The sequence below is a fragment of the Myzus persicae genome, unplaced genomic scaffold (assembly GCF_001856785.1).
Source record: "Myzus persicae strain clone G006 unplaced genomic scaffold, MPER_G0061.0, whole genome shotgun sequence".
In the NCBI taxonomy this organism is placed as follows: Eukaryota; Metazoa; Arthropoda; class Insecta; order Hemiptera; family Aphididae; genus Myzus; species Myzus persicae.
Genome location: NW_019101158.1, coordinates 275,104 through 290,253, shown reverse-complemented (window position 1 = coordinate 290,253; position 15,150 = coordinate 275,104). Strand labels below are relative to the sequence as shown.

Below are 15,150 nucleotides of genomic sequence, written 5' to 3'. Positions count from 1 at the left end.
GAATGGGGCACCCGTAGGTTTCTGCCATGCCCCGGGGGTGGGGGATGGCAGCACTTGTTCTCCGGTCACCGCGACTTGTCCGGAGAAAAATGCCGCCCGGTAGCCGAGGATCGAACCGCGACCGGCTGCGTCGCAGCGGACGCGTCAGACCACTCGGTCACCTCATCTCCCATAAAAATATTAATATAATAAATCAATACAAAATAGACGGGAGGACCTATAATATTAGTTTGTTGCCCAAGTTCAAAACAAGGGAATAGATACGCGCCAATGGACCTACTATTATTATTAATTTTTTTTTTGATCTTAGTAACATCGGCTTCTGTAAACTTTTACTATAGGCCATTAGTCATGTTAGGGATAGGATTTATATGCAATAAAATATTATGAAATATGTATTTATTCTTTTAAAATTATACAATAAAAATATGCTAAAATATACCACATCAATATTATTAAATAAAAATATTTTCTATACACTCTTCTCAAATTACTCTAAATAAATATGTTAAAATAAGCCATTAAAATATGAACACTTAACACAAAAACATTAAGAAAATTCCAAGATCTATAAACTTATTTGTTATCTTTAAATTTATTTAAGCTACCTATTCAAATTAATTTCATGTAACAATAACATGGTGCTTTAAATTTTCAAAAGTAAACGATCTCTGTTTGACCTTTATAAATTCTTATACTTGCTAGAACTTCGCTCGACATCACACGAAGTAATTTTTGCACATTTAAATTTTGTTACTTCTCCAGGAGTTATATTTGGGAAATCTTTATCTAGATTGTTGGCATTTAAAATGTTGCGTAGGTGTCGTGAACACAGATTTTAGTCAGGTATTTTTTTCTAACATATACCTATTTAATTTGCTGTCAATTTTTTCGGCAACCTTCAGCTTACGAATTTGCGAAATTTCTTATAAGATAAGAAATATTAAATTACTTTTAATTTTTTTGTACAGCGATGAAATGGATTGTAACGAAATATATCATAAAACATGCATTATTCGAGTTTTTGTAGTTAAAATATGCAACAATATTTTTCATTTTTTTCAAAATATGCAAAAATATACATTTTATCCAAAATAGGTATGCAAAAATTATACCAATATTTACTTCTTCATGAGCTAATTCGTGGACATTAATACATTATTAACAAAAGTAATGATTTACAAAAAAATACATCCTAATGCATATAAATCCTAGCCCTAGTCATTACATTATTTAATATTTATGAATTTATGATTATCATATGTTATTCTGTTATCTATATTAAGTAATATTATTGTATTATACTTTTTCAAATTAAAATCAATGAAATATTTAAAAAAATATACAACAATACAGTCGAATGGCACTTGCATGGACATATATTTCCTTGGGCTTTTTTTTCGCTAGTGTTTATTTTTTTCTTTATAAATCCAATAGGTACTTTTTCCATTAATATTTATTCATAAATTATTAAAAGAATTTAATCGATCTAATAGTTTTGCATTTTTATAAGGCTGTGTGCAAATGTTGTACCAGTTGATAATTTTTTTAAACATAGTACTACAAACAACATTTAAGTATGCCCATATCTTACTTATGTACTTCTTATTTTTTTATAAATAATTTTTACGAATTTGTTTAATCTCAGAAATTAATAAAAAAAGATGATTTAGGAATATTTTATCATTGATATTTCAACTTCAAATGAAAAATAGACTATTATTGAATAGAATTATTGAATTACCTATTAAATAGTAATTAATTATAGGTATCAATCAACATTTTGGATGGAACCACGAATAGTCCCTGTTAAATATACTACTGAACTAAATTTTAACTTAGAATCTCCAATAAGAAAATTTACAGAAACAATTGATTTACAGGTAATACAAATTTATGTTTTGTTTTTGTTACTTGGCATACTAGCTAAACATAATATTAAGTAAGATCAATATTTTTAAGTTATTATTTTTTTTGGTCTATTAAGATTATACATACAAAATTCAATAAGTGAAATGTAGATAAAAAATTATTTATGGACAGTAAAGCTTGATTGAAACTGCATTGACCTTCATTGATTTAATTATGTCCATTGACACTAGTTCAAATATAAGTTTTTATAAGTTACTTACAATTTAAATATGTATTATTTTACACTACCAACCAAATATCTCTAATTTTTATTTTAGATGAAATTAGTGGCTTGTCCATATATCCAGCAAATTGGAACTACAAAACGTTTTAAAACATCAATCGAGACAAAAATCCAATCAGAGTATACACTACCATTAGATAGTGCTATTTAATTTAATAATTGCATATTTAGTGTTAAATTACCAATAGTAAACACTAAACTTCATACAGAAGAACTATTTATATTTATACATAATCTATAAGGGGTACATTAAAAATTCTTTTAACATGTAATAAACTGAGACAGTTAACATAATATAATAATGAATATAATATTAAAAATAGATAAACAGGTAATATTATTAACAAAATGTTATAAATTAAATAAAACAATTATATTTATTGCGTATTCATTTTTGAGTTGGTAATTTCTTTTCCTCCAGTTTCACATGGTATACTAGGTATTTGCCATCCTTGAATAGATATTTCCTAGAAAAATTGTTTTAAAATAAAAACTATAAGCATTCAATGGAATTATTGAAAGATTAAATGTAGTTTACAAAATACATTTATTTAAAATAAATTACTTTGACACAAAACAAATGATGTACTATTTAAAATGTAAGTTGTCGTAAAGCTTTAATTAAATCATGCATATATAATAATCAAATGATTTTGGTTTAAGATAATTTCACATTGTTTCTACATTTTTAACAATCATATACTGAATTTTAAAGACTATTTTCATTATTGTATTGTTACTTATTTTATTACAATTGGTTGTTAGCTTATAATCACAAATTCACACCTGTATTTCATCTAACTGTGGTTGTACATTTATTGTAGGTTCTAAACTACTTCCGGCAATTTCATTATTTTCTTGCGGTGTATTAAAACAAGCATCTAATGAATGTAATGATACTGTTTCAGCAGAATGGATATCCCAAGAATCGACATCTGTACAGGAAGAACTTGTACGAGTTCTTTCTGCAGGTTGAATAACCTACACAATATTATTCTACATGCATTTCATTTGTTCAGACTATTTATGAGAAGTGTTAAAAATAGTAATCATTATAAATGTGAGAAACTAACCTGTGGTGTCATAGTCCACGAGGGTAAACTGGAACATACAGGGTCATAATCATCAATACTAATTGCCACTTTATTATTTGTTTCATCGCAATCATCAGTAATAGTATACACTTCTTTTAATACTGCAAATTGATCCATAAAATTATCCTATAGAAATTTAAAAATTATGTTGGATCTTAAATAATTATTTATTTAATAATTGTATTTTTGAAAAATATAATTTTTACATAATTTTTATAGTTCTTAATATGTATTAAATATTCCATGTTAAGTTTATTAAATGCATAAATAGATGAGTACCTTAAAATTAGACATTTCGTTTTTAAGCTTTAATGCATCATCAACAATCATAATATTTCTTCTTTTTAAATCTGCTAACAATGCCAACTGTTCAAACATTTGATGCATCCCCTAAATTAATTCATATTATAGAAGTTTAAAATGTAAAAATAATTATAAATTACATCAGCCATGTGTTTTTAGTAAAGTAGCATACATTCAAAAATATAATTCAACAGAAATATGAATAATATTAAGCAATTAGTTATTGTGTGTTTAATAATACATAATTGTTTACATTTTATTTTATTCAACTGGTATTTTAATTGTTCAGTAAAACTTATTTCTATTTTTTAATAATATGACGAAAACAGAACAAACTTGGAATTTAACAGTATGGTTTAAGGTACGTAAATTACAAATTAAATAATAACATAATCACTATTCAAGTACAGTATAAAACATAAAAACACATGGTTCATTGTTTTGACAACAGTCTGTACTTAATCAGAATATGGAAAACAAGTATGATTGAAAATAACATGTTTAAAAACTTTAAAACATAATATCCATAAATATCTTTAGGAATTAGAAAAATAATAATTTAATATTTGAAATTTAATTATTATTCTTCCTTATTTAGATTTGTTAGGCATTGGACATGCACATAGGTCACTAATGATCCACATAACACTAAAATATTGTACTTACTTCACATATAATTAATGCAGAATCCCAGGTATCAGATACTATCGTTCCATTCATGTACTGCTCAAATTCTTCAATATTCATACTAAGAAGTTCTGCATTAATATTTTCAATAAAGGATACGGCACAGCACTGCAAAAAATATTTAAAAAAACTTGTGAAGTAAGAAATTATTACAATACATAATACTAATATTATTAGTATAATTGATTGAGTTTTTTAAATATTGATGTCTTTAATACTAGTGAATTGTAACAAATATACACTATTCTAAAATGTAAAATATTAACATTTAACTACCAGATTGGTAAAATAATATCCAGCTTCTCCAGACATCAGTCTTGAAGCATTACAAAATCTAGTCACATAGTGCAAATTAGACTTAAGTCGAACAGGATTTGCTTTGAGAACAACAAATATGAGAACAGGCAAGAAATCATCAGCAGATGCAGGTCCTTTCATTCCATTGTTTCCACCTTGCAAGACTCCAAATATATGTCGACAGCATCTAACAACACATGCCAATTTGTCTTGTGGTGCTGTAGCTGAATCCATATCTAACAATTCTAGAATTGCTTTATATACCAATTCAATAATCTGAGCATTAGTTTTGTCAATATCACAGTCTAGATGCTTAGCATTCACCCAATTTAACTGACGAATCCTAAAATGGAATTATTTAAACTTTGATTATATAATATATGTCTCTATAGTTATTATTAAAAAAAGGAGATTTTAAATTATTGAATTTTTATTATTTTACAAATGTTTATGAATTAATCTGAGGCTATTAAGTAACTAATGAAACATGTTATGATAATAAGTGATAAAAAAAGTATTTAATCCTTAATGAGATGATACTAGAGATAATCTATTACAAAAATCAGGTAAGAATTATAAGAAATTACATAAATTACCTTGAGTTATATAAAAACTACTGTTCATAATTCTAATCACAATAACATACATATTTTTGTTACTAAATTATGGATTTAGTTTTATTAGTTAGTAAAATACCGTTTCTGTATAGCTAAATCTTCCTCTTCGTCAGCCAAAGTCATACAAAATAAAAACTTATATAGTTTTATCATAGAGTATTTTTCTGTGTAATCCAAAATTTGTTCTTTTTTTTCATGGCTCAATTCTGGAAAACAAATATAAAAAAAATTGAACATGGTAAAATAAAAACAATAATAATAAAATAATAATAAATTAAATAAAAATATTTTTATATTCATTTAGAATTATTAGTATTTAAAACATATAAAAGTAAAATAATACATTTGACACAATTTGAAAGTAGTGTAGTAATAGTAAGCAGAAGAATGTTGCACAATATATCTTATGACTTGATCACATTTTTTTTAGGACCACCACTCATAATTTGCCTTAAAGAGTTTTTGTTCATAACTTTAGGTATACTATCATATGACACTGGCCTGTCACTTCCCCACGAGACACATTGTATAAGACTACAATTAACTTTTGAAATAATGTAGATAAAATCTTAAGTTGATCATTTCTGTGTAATTAGAGATGTTTGCTTCATATTTTTGATCGGCAAAAACTTAGTAGAAGACTAATAAAAGTATCATTAAGTGAGAGACAAATGTTATGATAACTTACAAAGTGTAAAGGTAATCTAATTATTACATTTCTTATGAATCTTTTTAACCATTTAATATGAAAGTAAGCAATCTAGTATAAACTGAGTGAATATATAAGCATAGCATCAGATAGGTAAGGTATCTGCCCCCATCTAGTCTAAGGATTTCAATCGGTATTCATATTTCATTGTTCAGAGTTGGGGAATTTAAATATTTTTGACCATATATTAGTATATTACTAAGTCAGTCCAAATTTTATGTGGCCTATTAAGTTCAATTGGTAATTTACAGGGCCTAATTGGGCTTGCCTAAGCATTGAGCTTACTTAAAAATATAATAAAACAAACAACAATAAATGTTGTATACAATACCATCATAAGAATAATTATTATTCAGCATGTCCAGAATATTTTGATAAAAATGTTGAGTAAGTTCAGACTGAATATCAACAGGGCTTTGTAAATGTGACATCATCATCATTTGACAAAAATTGCGAATTTGTTTTTTTAAATCTGTGCGCAAAGATTTTGTTTCAGATAAAATAGGCGAATATTCTACATCTACTTGATCCAATTTCTTTGTAATAATTGGATCATAATCCTTTTTAGATTTTTCGGATATATCATCTAAAAATAAAATATAATAATATAATACATTGCATTAACTGTATTCTTTACATTTAGGCATACACATAACATATTTAATGACTTAATGCATAGTCAATAACTGAGTTATCAATAGCATCAGTAGGTTTTATATTCTGAGAGGAGCAATACATGTATTGATTTTATAATGATGTGCATTTGTCATCAACTTTTGGGACAATAAAATCTTTCTATTTTCAACTTTAAGAGTGAATCGAGTAAATTGAGTAAAATGAGTCTAGCTAGTACTACAAGAGGTGAAAAATAGATATTTAACTAAGAATAACAATTATAGTTATTTTGTTGTAGTTTAAAAATATTATTTGTGAGTACCTACTTGAAACTTTTATTATTTATTATAATTTTTACGAAATGCAATTTTTCAGAAAAATTGATTCAACATACTATATTACTATTTACTAATTGTAAAATAAATTACTTTAATTGCAATATAAAATAGCATAAAATATACTTAGTAATATTATAGGCTAACGGTGGCTTTGCTAAGAATCGTTTTTCGTTGGCAATGATTTATCATTGAATTCAAATTTAACACATATATAATAATGACTTACTCTTAAATATCGAAGTAGACTCAACACCTACTGTACAGCAGATCAACTACCCACTTTCCTGCTTTTTCAATAAGAATTGATCAAGAATGTATGTGATTTTATAAGTTTGTTTCTTTTGAGTTATCAGAAAAAACCTACTTCATTACAGATACCTAGTTTTACTCTACTTAATGTATTAGCTTGATTATTCTATTAATATTCATTGAATGAGTTAAGAAAGTAGTTAATATATATCATATTAATAAGCAAAAAAATATATTAATACAGAAAAAAGACCATATATAAATTGCTTTGTAAATAATAGGTAGGTATGTACTTAAAAATATACTTTAAAAAAAGTTGCATTTCCTATTTAAAACTTAAAAACCTGGTGAATCTTCAATAAAAAAAATGTAAGAAAAACAATAAATTAATAAATTTGGTATGCATATGAGCAAATAAATATCTATTTTAGCAAACCTTTGGATTTTATAGTGTTAAACATTTTCAAGTATGACAATTTGGATTTTTTTTCAGTTGACCCAACTTTTTTTAAATCTTGTTTTTCACTAATCTTGTTAATTGGTATCTTTCTGAAACATTTAGAAAGAACAAGTTAAAATTAGTAGGTTAAGTTGCTCTTGTCACAAAGATGGTCATTGTTAAAGCTCCTGTTAGGGCTTACAATTGTCTTTTAGCCATAATATAAATAAATTCTTACGACCCTTGTATTCCCAGCTAATTACTATGCTCTGTCTTAAAAGAGAACAATCACTTTTTACGCATCGTAAATAATGCGATTGGCAAGTCGATAACCACGTGATCATGCTAACATCAGATAGTTAGTCGGTCGGCTGACTGATTATTCTCTTTTGAGACCGAGTATAGGTGAGCCAGAATGACATACCTAGTTAGAAACATATTTAATGTTAAAAGTTAGATTTTAAAATACAAATTCAAATGAAAAAAAAATCATTTACCTACATTAAACAATTTGAATCAAATAAAATCAATAATTTTTTTCTAGAATATATCTCAAATGAACTTAATTCTATTGTCTATGCTAAAAAATTATAAGATATTACTCTACAGTTTTTATAAATCAATTACATACTTAGGTGAAGCATTCATTCGCCTATGTTTTTGTATGTCTTTATAACATTTTGAACAAAAGCCATCCCACTGTGGATTACCATAATAATCACATCCATTTGCTTTTTTACATTTTAATTCAGCTTCTCCAATGCGAAAATTTCCTTTCTTAAAAGACATCATTTTGATGAATAAACCTAAAAAAATGTTATTGATTTAAAACTATATAACAATATAAAGTAGGTATATATATTTTTAATAATATAGGACAAAGCTGTTTTTATCTTAACTATCTTTAAATTGATAGAGGTATTCAGTATTATAAGAAAAAAATATTATAATAATAAAATATAAGAACAATAAACATACTACATAGTAATTAAAAGCAATTAAATAAAAACCGTCTGTTCAAATGAGTAGTCAATTGAAAATAATTTTTTTAGTTTCAACACTAATAAACTAGAATTTAAATAGCATTATTCAAAAAAAAAGTAATTAACTTACTAGTTAGTTACAGTAACTACTAAGTAGTTAGCACAGTAAATGATAGTAATTAAAGTACCATCTTTATTCGTGGTACCTAGTTAAAAGTTACTCAATATTACTCTAAAAAACTCGTAGAACTCATAAGACAAAATACAATCATCAAATAGGTACCATAAATGACAATAATGCAAGTTGCAACACTACAATACGCCAATTCGCGACACTCGCGGCCAAAACATAGATAGTGTAATTTCTTATCAGTGATATATTCCGATTATTCTATATAATATGAGTGATTTTTGTTGAGTGTCTTATCTCGGCCCACAAAAACGTCAAAAACCAAGTGTTGCTTATAAAGTATAAATGCTATAAGCAAGGGTTTTATGCAAGACAAAATATATATTTTGTATTTTTGTCATGGTTTTATGTATGAAATGTGAATTATTGCCTGTGTATTTTTTTTTGTAATATACTATTATCATATTATGTTCTTACCCGTTTAGTGTTAATAATTAAAATAACGAAGTATAAAAAAAATTAATTTTTTAGGGCTCAGATTTTTAGCTAAATAAATCCTTCAAAAGGCATTTTAAGTCACCAAAATTAGCCAAAAAAAAGCATTTATTAAATTGAATTCTAAAAAAAACAAATTTAAACATAAAACTAAATATTAACAAAAGGAATTTACGAATTTACAATCATATATTTGGTCAAGTTACTTTCATTAAAACTCATCCTATTAGGTGCTTATATATTTTTATACATAGAAACCGATCAATATCATGAGCTAATGAATATTATAACTTATAAGAAACCAGCTGGTTATCAACATTTAAAAAATGAAAATAAAAAATTGAAGTAGAGTTAAATTATAGAAAAATAAATTTGAAGGGGGGCATGGGCACCAGCAGGCCAATGAATTGTAAGAATCAATTAAAAAAAAATTTATCAAAAAGTTAGATAGAATTCAATTCTAAAAATAAAAATGGGGAGGGGGCATGCGCGCCAATGGGCAAATGCGTTTGGAGAATCAATAAAAAAAAGTAAATATGAAAAAATGTGCATTAAAAAACAGCTGGTTATCAACATTTAAAAAAAGTGAATAAAAAATAGAACGAGAGTTAACTTATAGAAAAAAAAATTTGAAGGGGGCATGGGCGCCCGCGGGCAAATGGATTGTAAGAATCAATTAAAAAAAATACTATGAAAAAATGTACATTCAAAACAAAATTTAAAGAATGCAGTCTACAATATCAGTATTCCTAAACTCGTAGCTTTATTTTCAATAATTAGATAATGAAACAATGAATTTTCATAAGGTACTAACTTGCTATCAAAATTTAAAAAATGGGTTTAAAAAAATGAACTATAGTTAAATAATTGAAAAAAAAATTTGAAGGGAAGCATGGGCGCCCGCAGGCAAATTAATTTTAAGAATCAAAATAAAAAAAATTATAAAAAAATATAATATAATATAAATTTAAAAATAAAAATGGGAAGTGGTGCATGGGCGCCCGCAGGCAAATGAGTTTTAGGATTCAAATAAAAAAATATATAAAAATTTTTATAGAATTGAAATTTAAAAATAAAAATTGGAAGGGGATTATCGGCGACCGTGGGCAAATGAATTTTAAGAATCAAATAAAAAAAATGTATGAAAAAATGTACATATAAACCAATAATAAAGACTGCATTCTTCAATATCAGTATTGCTAAACTCATGGCTTTATTGTCAATAATTAGATAATGAAACCATGAATTTGTATGAGGTACTAACTTGTTATCAAAATTTAAAAAATGTGTTTTAAACAATTGAACTATAGTTAAATACTTGAAAAAAAAATTTGAAGGGAGACACGGGCGCCCACAAGCAAATGAGTTTTAAGAATCAAAATAAAAAAAATTATAAAAAAATATGATAGAATTTAAATTTAAAAATAAAAATGGGAAGGGGGGCATGGGCGCCCGCAGGCAAATGAGTTTTAAGAATCAAAATAAAAAAAATTATAAAAAAATATGATAGAATTTAAATTTAAAAATAAAAATGGGAAGGGAGGCATGGGCGCCCGCAGGCAAATGAATTTTAAGAATCAAAATAAAAAAAATTATAAAAAAATATGATAGAATTTAAATTTAAAAATAAAAATGGGAAGGGAGGCATGGGCGCCCGCGGGCTAATGAACAATCTGCTATAACACGCGGATGGGAACTGGGTAGGTTAGCAGTATCCATCCGGTCCAACAATCTATGATTAGCAGCCAACTAGCCAAGTCAGCAAAAATATCTTCAGTATCAATATTATGCACAAGTGAATCTATAAAAATAATTATATTATATTAATATAATATATACATGAGAACATTTTTGATATATTTACCTGTATCAGTATCAGTGTTGCAAAGTATTTGAGTATTAGTATTCAAATACTTTTTTCCGTATTGAATACTTTTTAAAATACTTTTATTTTTGAAGTATTTGAACGGTATTTTAAATACATTTTTTTACTATTGAATATTATTTTATTGAATACTTTTTTGTATTCCTTTAATTCGTTATTCTTTATTCCTTGCCAAATATTAATAATGTCATTATAATAATATATATATTTATCATTTATGAACAATTCGAAATCGATTTTAGTTTTCGTCTTTAGTCTAAATTTAATTAATTAATTAAATATCTTTAACTAAATATTTTTTACTCCGGGAAACCGTCTGTTTATCGTCGATGAAAATCGCAACGGTGCGTTATAGGTACCTACCAACATTTATTATAGCGAAATATTATACGAACATTAGCTATGTCGTACCCGTATAATTATAATTTTAATTATTATTTTCGTATTTTCTTTTTTAATTTTTTCTTTATTTTCTTTCTTTAATTTTTTTCTTTAATTTTTTCTTTAATTTTTTTCTTTAAATTTTTTTTCTTTAATTTTTTTCTTTAATTTTTTTTCTTTAATATCTTTGGTTAATTTTCTTTAATTAATTTTCTTTGATTTATTTGTTTTCTTTAATTTTCTTTGATTTATTTTCTTTTGTTAATTTTCTTTCACTTCTTTTCTTTGATTAATTTTCCTTGATTAGTTTTGTTTGATTAATTTATTTTTATTAAAATAAAAATGGGAAGGGGGGTATGGGCGCCCGCAGGCAAATGAATTTTAAGGATCAAAATAAAAAAAATTATAAAAAATATTGATAGGATTTAATTTTAAAAATAAAAATGGGAAGGGGGGCATGGGCGCCCGCGGGGAAATAAATTGTAAGAATCAAATAAAAAAAAATTGTGAAAAAATGTACATTTAAAACCAATAATAAAGGCTGCATTCTTCAGTATCAGTATTCCTAAACTCATAGCTTTATTGTCAATAATTAGACAATGAAACAATGAATTTTTATAAGGTACTAACTTGCTACAAAATTTTAAAAATGGGTTTAAAAAATTCAACTATATTTAAATAATTGAAAAAAAAATTTGAAGGGAGGCATGGGCGCCCGCGGGCATATGAATTGTAAGAATCAAATAAAGAAAAATTAATAAAAAAATGTGCATTAAAAACAAATGTTGAAAACCGCAGTCTATAATATCTGCAGTATTAAAGTATACTAACCTAAACTCATAGCTTTATGCTATTTTATGCTTAATTATGGAAAAAATATGATCAGAGTTCTATCGACTTTCCCTTAGTACAATAAAATAGTGTGTTAATTGAATGAAAGTTATTATGGATACAAAACATTAAAGTGAAAGAGTTCTATGGGTTCTTTAACGTTAAAGTTATTTTTGACTTAAATGGTTTAATGTTTGAATTAAAATAATATTGTTTTTCAAACAGTGATTAGCATACATTTTGAAAAAGTATACAAAAAATTTAAGTATAATAATATTTTTATTTTTATTTAGGTCTTAGTAAATATGTTGAAAAAATAGATTATGTGCAATGTGGAAAGAAGTCAGAAGAAAACATTTTGGGAATTCTAAGTCAATATTATTTTAATACACTAAACCATATTTTAAGTCAAAACTAATGAATAAATAAATACTGAAAACCTCACAATAACTCCCTCATACCGTCAACTCTCATTATTTCTTAATTAACATTTTGTTATATTTTTTGATACATTAGAATATTTAAATCAGTTTTTATATTTTTTTGTGATAGACAAACCACTAATTATGGTTGACTGTATTTAAATTATTATTAATTTTAAGAACTGGTACAACGCTAGCCGACTGGCTTTAAAACTATATATTCAAATTTTGATAATTAATTAGGTTCTAATTTATCTTGGTAATATTTAAATATTTTCTTTTATTGTTATGCTTATACAATATCGAATACCTTGGTAGTTAGTAGGAAAAGATCATTGCGATGCACTCGACCAGGGATGATAATATACTACCACTAGCCTACTATCATCACCACAGCTTCAACTCTCCATAGCGCTTAGGCGTACTAACCTTTGTACGACTTATTTTAACCCTCTGTCTTAACAGCATAGTCGCGCGAGTTGGGCAGTATGGGGGGTGCTAGTTTAATCACCCCCGTTTGGCGCGCGACTGACAGAGGGTTAAGTGGGACCCTTAGAATAAAAAGATCCTTATTTTTTTTTTCTATTTTTGTGTCCGCCTATCAAGTTGAACCAACTTTTTTTGTTTAATTATTACAACTTGAAACAACTTGAAGCATACAACATATGCGAAAGGCGATAAAGACTTTTATATGTGCATCAACTTGAAAGTATGATTGGATGTACATTTAAGAAGTGACTATGGTAAGTATTAATATTTTATAAGCATGTGTTGGCCCCGTGTTACAAGTGCTCATCAATTTCAGCAGATCTTATTTAGCAATGAAAGTTTTAATATTAGAGTGTTTATTATTATTTGGAATCAAAGAAGATGAATGATAACTGCTTAACTAAAATTTGATATGTTTCATATTTGTAAGACGCATTTGAACAATTAGAGACCACACATTCAAGTGTTCTTTCTCAAAGCAACATCTTTTTATTAATTATTTAAGCTTCATTTGTTTTGTAAAAATTCTAGGAAGATGTCTAGATTTGAAGCAACTGAATAACGTATTGAAATAATTTTATTTTGAAATTCTTTGAGCATTATCTGGATGATAGACTTGCTCCCCTTCCACTGCCAATAACCGACTAATATAATCTTAATTTTCAGTGATTCTATTAAATCTATTTTTTCTATTTATATAAACAATTTGGATTTTTTTTTGTCTAAAGCACCGGAAACTATAACAATTAGCATTTTTTGTAGGGGTCACGGCTGGATCCGAGTAACGCGTGTGTATGTGGAGCTAGGATTCGTCACTAAACACCCAGGTGGTCACCCATCCGGATGCTAGCTACGCCGGCCGATGATTGACACCCATTAGGGACTTCAGCCAATCACCGCGCCACACCAAGCCCCAACTGTATTCTTATTATTTTGTATTAGTTATTAATACATATTATTATTTATATTATTATATTTCCTATTGCTACGTCAGGTATTGGCTTACGAATAGTATATCAACCATGCCAAAGGAAAATGACATATAGATACATTAACATAAATTATTACACAGGTAAAAGAGTATCGTTACCTACATCTATTATACACCAATTTCAGGTTTATTTTTTTAACCTTATACGTATTTAGTTAAATACATAAATATTACAATTAGTTGCTTCTAATCTTGTAACACCATTTTTATAGGGCCTAACCACAGTTTTTCTCTGATCTCGACAAATTACTATATTGCTAGTTATTTTATTTAATTTCTTAGAGCAATGTATAAATATAATGTTATCATTCATCTAAGTTAAACAATGTGCTGTGATTAATTTATTATTAGGTATCTAAAATCTTTTGCCTTTTATTAAACATGTTACATGTTTATCTAACATATTTTGATATTATTTGTTATATATCATTATTTTTTATCTTTGACAAACGTTTTTTTAATAAAATATCATATCAATATACTATTTTTGTCTAATTTCTATCGAAAAAACAAAATTACAAAAATTATTACAAGGGTAAAAATTGCCTTATTATTATGAATGAAGTGTAACTAGGATCACAAAATGAAAAAAATTGTTGTTAAAGTTATTTTATATGACGTGATAAATTTAATGTAAGACAATATCATTGTTTCATTATTTTTTTTTATATTCTAAAGCAAAATATTTTTTGGAATACTTATGGAGATTATAGTAATCAAATTTCGGACAAGTAGTTCATTTTTTATACGATGATATTTAAAATTATATGAACTTAGTAGTGGAAAAACATTTTCCCATTAGGAGTACACCCCCTCATGAAAACTAAAAATGCATATAAGAAATATATTACTATTACTTTCTATCATACTTCCGTATTTAATATTTCAATCACAGTTCATGTCAACTGTCAAAATTCTACAGATTTTCGATTTGATAACTTTAGACTTTTGACTTGATTTTTAATTTTATATTTTAGAATTATTATAAATTATAATATGTTGTAGTTTATATATATTTTTTTAATATTAATAGTAACAAC

At 26.2% G+C, this 15,150-nt stretch overlaps 2 protein-coding genes across 4 annotated transcripts in view; one reads left to right on the top strand and one right to left on the bottom strand.

Annotated features, from left to right (window-relative positions):
- The window catches only part of LOC111028005, a 5,754-nt gene extending 3,423 nt beyond the window's left edge, over positions 1 to 2,331 (top strand). For both annotated transcript variants that reach the window (XM_022306527.1, XM_022306528.1), the window contains exons 4-5: positions 1,769 to 1,883; positions 2,190 to 2,331. In XM_022306527.1, the coding sequence (XP_022162219.1) occupies positions 1,769 to 1,883; positions 2,190 to 2,306 (232 nt within the window). In that variant the 3' untranslated portion in view covers positions 2,307 to 2,331. The remainder of the gene's footprint in view (positions 1 to 1,768; positions 1,884 to 2,189) is intronic.
- On the bottom strand, positions 2,266 to 8,855 carry LOC111028004 (rab5 GDP/GTP exchange factor). 2 transcript variants are annotated; one of them, XM_022306525.1, is made up of 11 exons: positions 8,617 to 8,853; positions 8,135 to 8,309; positions 7,501 to 7,613; positions 6,194 to 6,448; positions 5,233 to 5,359; positions 4,516 to 4,879; positions 4,219 to 4,347; positions 3,529 to 3,639; positions 3,229 to 3,375; positions 2,942 to 3,136; positions 2,266 to 2,622 (listed from the first exon to the last, which is right to left on the bottom strand). In XM_022306525.1, the coding sequence occupies exons 2-11, from the start codon at positions 8,293 to 8,295 to the stop codon at positions 2,533 to 2,535; spliced, it is 1,692 nt and encodes a 563-aa protein (XP_022162217.1). In that variant the 5' UTR covers positions 8,296 to 8,309; positions 8,617 to 8,853; the 3' UTR covers positions 2,266 to 2,532. The 2 variants fall into 2 exon arrangements, with proteins under 2 accessions (XP_022162217.1, XP_022162218.1); XM_022306526.1 differs by lacking the exon at positions 2,942 to 3,136 and having other exon boundaries at positions 8,617 to 8,855.
- Positions 8,856 to 15,150: the final 6,295 nt, after the last annotated feature.